Source organism: Octopus bimaculoides, chromosome 11, assembly GCF_001194135.2.
Source record: "Octopus bimaculoides isolate UCB-OBI-ISO-001 chromosome 11, ASM119413v2, whole genome shotgun sequence".
Classification (NCBI taxonomy): Eukaryota; Metazoa; Mollusca; class Cephalopoda; order Octopoda; family Octopodidae; genus Octopus; species Octopus bimaculoides.
Genome location: NC_068991.1, coordinates 21,136,653 through 21,140,605, shown reverse-complemented (window position 1 = coordinate 21,140,605; position 3,953 = coordinate 21,136,653). Strand labels below are relative to the sequence as shown.

Here is a 3,953-nt window from a genome sequence, read left to right as displayed (position 1 = left end):
TATATATATATATATATATGTGTGTGTGTATTCATATATATATATACATACATATATATATATAAGTGCATATATATGAATATGTATGTATATGTGTATGTATATATACATATATGCATTCATACATATATTTGGTGTGTATTTGTGGGTGCATGTACAAATGTTTATATGTAACGTTTAATTATATCTTCTGCTACTTCTAAAAATTCGATGTGAAAAGAATAACGGAACTTTATCTTTTGTTGAAATTATGGAATTTATCGGATAAAGAGTGTGTTATTATGATTATATATACTACATACAGCTCGGGTCCTCTATTTTGTTTTATAGCCATCACTCCTGAATACAAATGTAATAATCTGACAGAGTTTCAGCTCAATCAATACAACATATCCATCAATGAAGTGAGTCTAGTGTATAATAAATGCTCCATAGACATCATCAATACTGATGGAGAAGTTACTACCGAGAACCGAACACTGGGCTGTCTGAATGGTTATTACTATACCACACCAGTGGATAAGTCTATAGTGTCACAGGTAGGTTAAGTTCTGCTACTATATTAGGCTGTTTTATTATTTTAGAATTAATCTCTGTTTGTTACAGATTTGTCATCTCTATTGTCTGTACATAAGTCTTGGATATCGTAACTTTCTAAAATGTAACCTTAAGAAAAGTGATAAACACCATAATATTTAGTACTCTTCTAACGTATGCTGATGAATATATATTTATGAAGAAATATGACCTGTGTTATTTCAATTTCATAGATTGATTCTGCTTAGTGTGTTATATAATACCAGTTTTTGTTATCGAATTTTCCTCGCGTTTGGACTGTTTTACATTTGGACTGTTATACAATAAAAAATAATAAAGTATATAACACATTGTTGATAGAAGACAAACACTATGCGGCCTGCTGTAAACGGAGCTGCATTACTGATATTGTTATCAGCTTAAACCTTACAACCAGAATACATATCACATTGTCTGAAAATTTACCGTTTGCAAACAAACCTCACTGAGTTTTCTACGCTAAAATGGGACAGAAATATTATTTCGATATAGTAAAAGAAAAGTAAAGATGTTTAAAGTAGTCATCTAAATCTGAATAGATATAAGAATGTATATCTATATATAATGACAATATACTATCTTCTTTCCTAGCATACATTTATTTAAAGTCGATTTCGCATTTGACTGCCAGTTTACTTGGGAACCATACAAATATGTTTCGAGCGTTGCTCAACCGTTATGAAATTTTATATATTCCCGTTTATTTGTATTTACCTTTATACAGCTTGTGTCAGGGTAGTGGACATTATTCATACTAGAGACTAACTGGCGATATATGAGAACCTGTGGAGGGTATATCCATGTTAAAGAAATATAATGAATCCTTAATTATACAACTTCATAGATATTTAGCGATAGGAAATGTGTGGTTGAATGAAATGCAATTTAAGGTCTAACAGAATCATGTATTCTGTTAACTGAAGTCAGGATAGATATCAATAAACAAATTAAAAGACAAGTTGCAGTTGACCGTACCGAAGCATTTATTACCATCATTAAAATTAGATACACCAAACTGGTAGGACATTAATAATTGTCAATACATTGTATAGATTCAAATAATCATCAAATTGAAGATAAAACGTTAGAAAAACCTGAAGCATAACATCAAAAATTCTGGTTACAGCTCTGATTAAATTGTTAGTAAGAGACGCGAAGCATAGCGTCAAGGATTCTGGTTACAATTCTGTTCAAAATGTTGAAGCTGTAAAGTGGAATCAAACTGTTCTCACATCGAAGATCTAAAACTGCGCGTAGCAAGAACTCACTTCTCTAAGGAAATAACGAGGAAATTGCTCCCATTTTATAACTGAGGTACAGACGTTAGGCTAGTCATTCATGTTAAGGGGTGGACGGTCCAAGTAAAGCTGAATGAACCTGACCATCACGTAGTGAATTAAAATGGGTAACTAAAAGTAAAAAGCCACAATGTGGGTAGCTAAAGTTCAAGAGCGGTCATGCTTTTGCTACAGATATATATATATAACCAATATCTTATTACTGGTTTTGGTGTTAACGCAAAAATAGGATATTATAAACGGTTTCAGTGGGTGGCTTTCGAATTTGAATTTGGGTAGGGTTTGCCCTACTCTGGCATTAGACGATACAGCATGAACTTACTTGGTACAATTGCCTCTCCAAGAAATATTTTTTGACGTTACGCCTCTTTCAGAAATTTATTCACAATATCTACACATGAATAAAAAGGAAAGACAAGATGAACATGGCTGAAACGCTGAGTATAAAAGAAACAAGAAGGCGGCTAGCTGGTAGAAACGTTAGCACGCCGGGCGAAATGCTTAGCGGTATTTCGCCTGCCGTTACGTTCTGAGTTCAAATTCCGCCGAGGTCGACTTTGCCTTCCATCCTTTCGGGGTCGATAAATTAAGTACCAGTTACGCACTGGAGTCGATGTAATCGACTTAATCCCTTTTGTCTGTCCTTGTTTGTCCCCTCTGTGTTTAGCCCTTTGTGGGCAATAAAAAAATAAGAAACAAGAACAACAACGCAACAATGTAGAGACAAAACTTAGCCTCTCTCTACACTGTAATTAAGTAATTTGAAACAAGAACACACGCACACAAACACACAAACACACACCAAGGTAAGGCACATATATGAGGTTACTTGATTTGCAAGACATAACAACCATTTTCATCTAAAGTATAACCCACTAAGTTTAAGAAAAAACAATAACATATAGAATAATCAACTCCTAGATACAATACGACTCAAATAGAAAAAAAACCGGATTATCGTGGGTGAATAGCTGAAGAACAACAACATCAACGACATACAGACAAAATTTCAACTCAACACATTCATCAAGTAATTTTACCTTTGTTTATAAAATATGTTTATTTTTACAGTGGGACCTGATCTGCGATAATGTAGGGTTGGCTGAATCAACTCAGACGTTTTACGTTTTTGGTCAAATGGTCAGTGGTCTGTTAGCACCATGCTTGATTGAAAAATTCGGACGTAAGCCAATGAGAGTCTCTAGTAACATTTTGCTGATAGTCTTGAACTTAATCGCAGCATATTCTCCGTCTTATTGGCTGTTTACAACTATGAGATTTTTGATTGGAGGAGCGCGAGAGGTAATGCTTTTATATTTCGTCAGCGTCATTTTCTTCACACATGAAACAACGTTCATTTTTAACATTCAACATAAACTTTAACCTCAGTTTCATGAGGCAAGTATATATGGTCATCTATCTTTACCTATTATGTAAAAGTTGTGTATCCTTTGTATAATATCATTATACTTCTACATTATTTCTTTATATTACAAACTGTGTGAAAGGCAGAGGGTTGGCGGAAGTGTTAGCACGCCGGGAAAAATGCTTAACGGCATCTCGTCCATCTTCACGTTCTGAGTTCACATTCCGCCGAGACCAACTTTTCCTTTCGAGATTGATGACATGCGTACCAGTTGAGCAATGGGGGCCGATGTAATCGACTATCCCTATTTCCCACTAAATTTGAAGCCTATAATAGAAAGAATTATTATTATTGTTATTGTTATTATCATTATTATTATTATTATTATTTTATGTTTGACTTTTGCTTTGCATTTGTACAAGTTGGATCCAAGTCTCACCCAGAGAACTCAAGAGACAACAAGTTAGAAGTTCATGTAGGTGTTATGCATGGGTACCATATATTTGGATTTGTACAGTTTTGTTCTAGTGAATGTTTAAGAAACCATAAGAAAATTATGTGTTTGTTTTAAAATTTGAGATCACAGACAGTATTTTACGTAGGATATGGGCAGTTCCCATGAGCACTATCTTTTGAACTTCAGCCATTTTGGGGTTTCCTGGTATCTGAGCTAGGTAGTAATCAGCCGTTTCGCTGTCATTCCCAGGGCACCT

General features: G+C 34.3%; 1 protein-coding gene across 1 annotated transcript in view; it reads left to right on the top strand.

Moving 5' to 3' along the window:
• The first annotated feature begins 338 nt into the window (after nt 1–338).
• LOC128249066 (solute carrier family 22 member 6-like) overlaps nt 339–3,953 on the top strand; it is a 23,703-nt gene continuing 20,088 nt past the window's right edge. The window contains exons 1-2 of the mRNA XM_052971671.1: nt 339–539; nt 2,946–3,176. Of these exons, the coding sequence (XP_052827631.1) occupies nt 3,012–3,176 (165 nt within the window). The 5' untranslated portion in view covers nt 339–539; nt 2,946–3,011. The remainder of the gene's footprint in view (nt 540–2,945; nt 3,177–3,953) is intronic.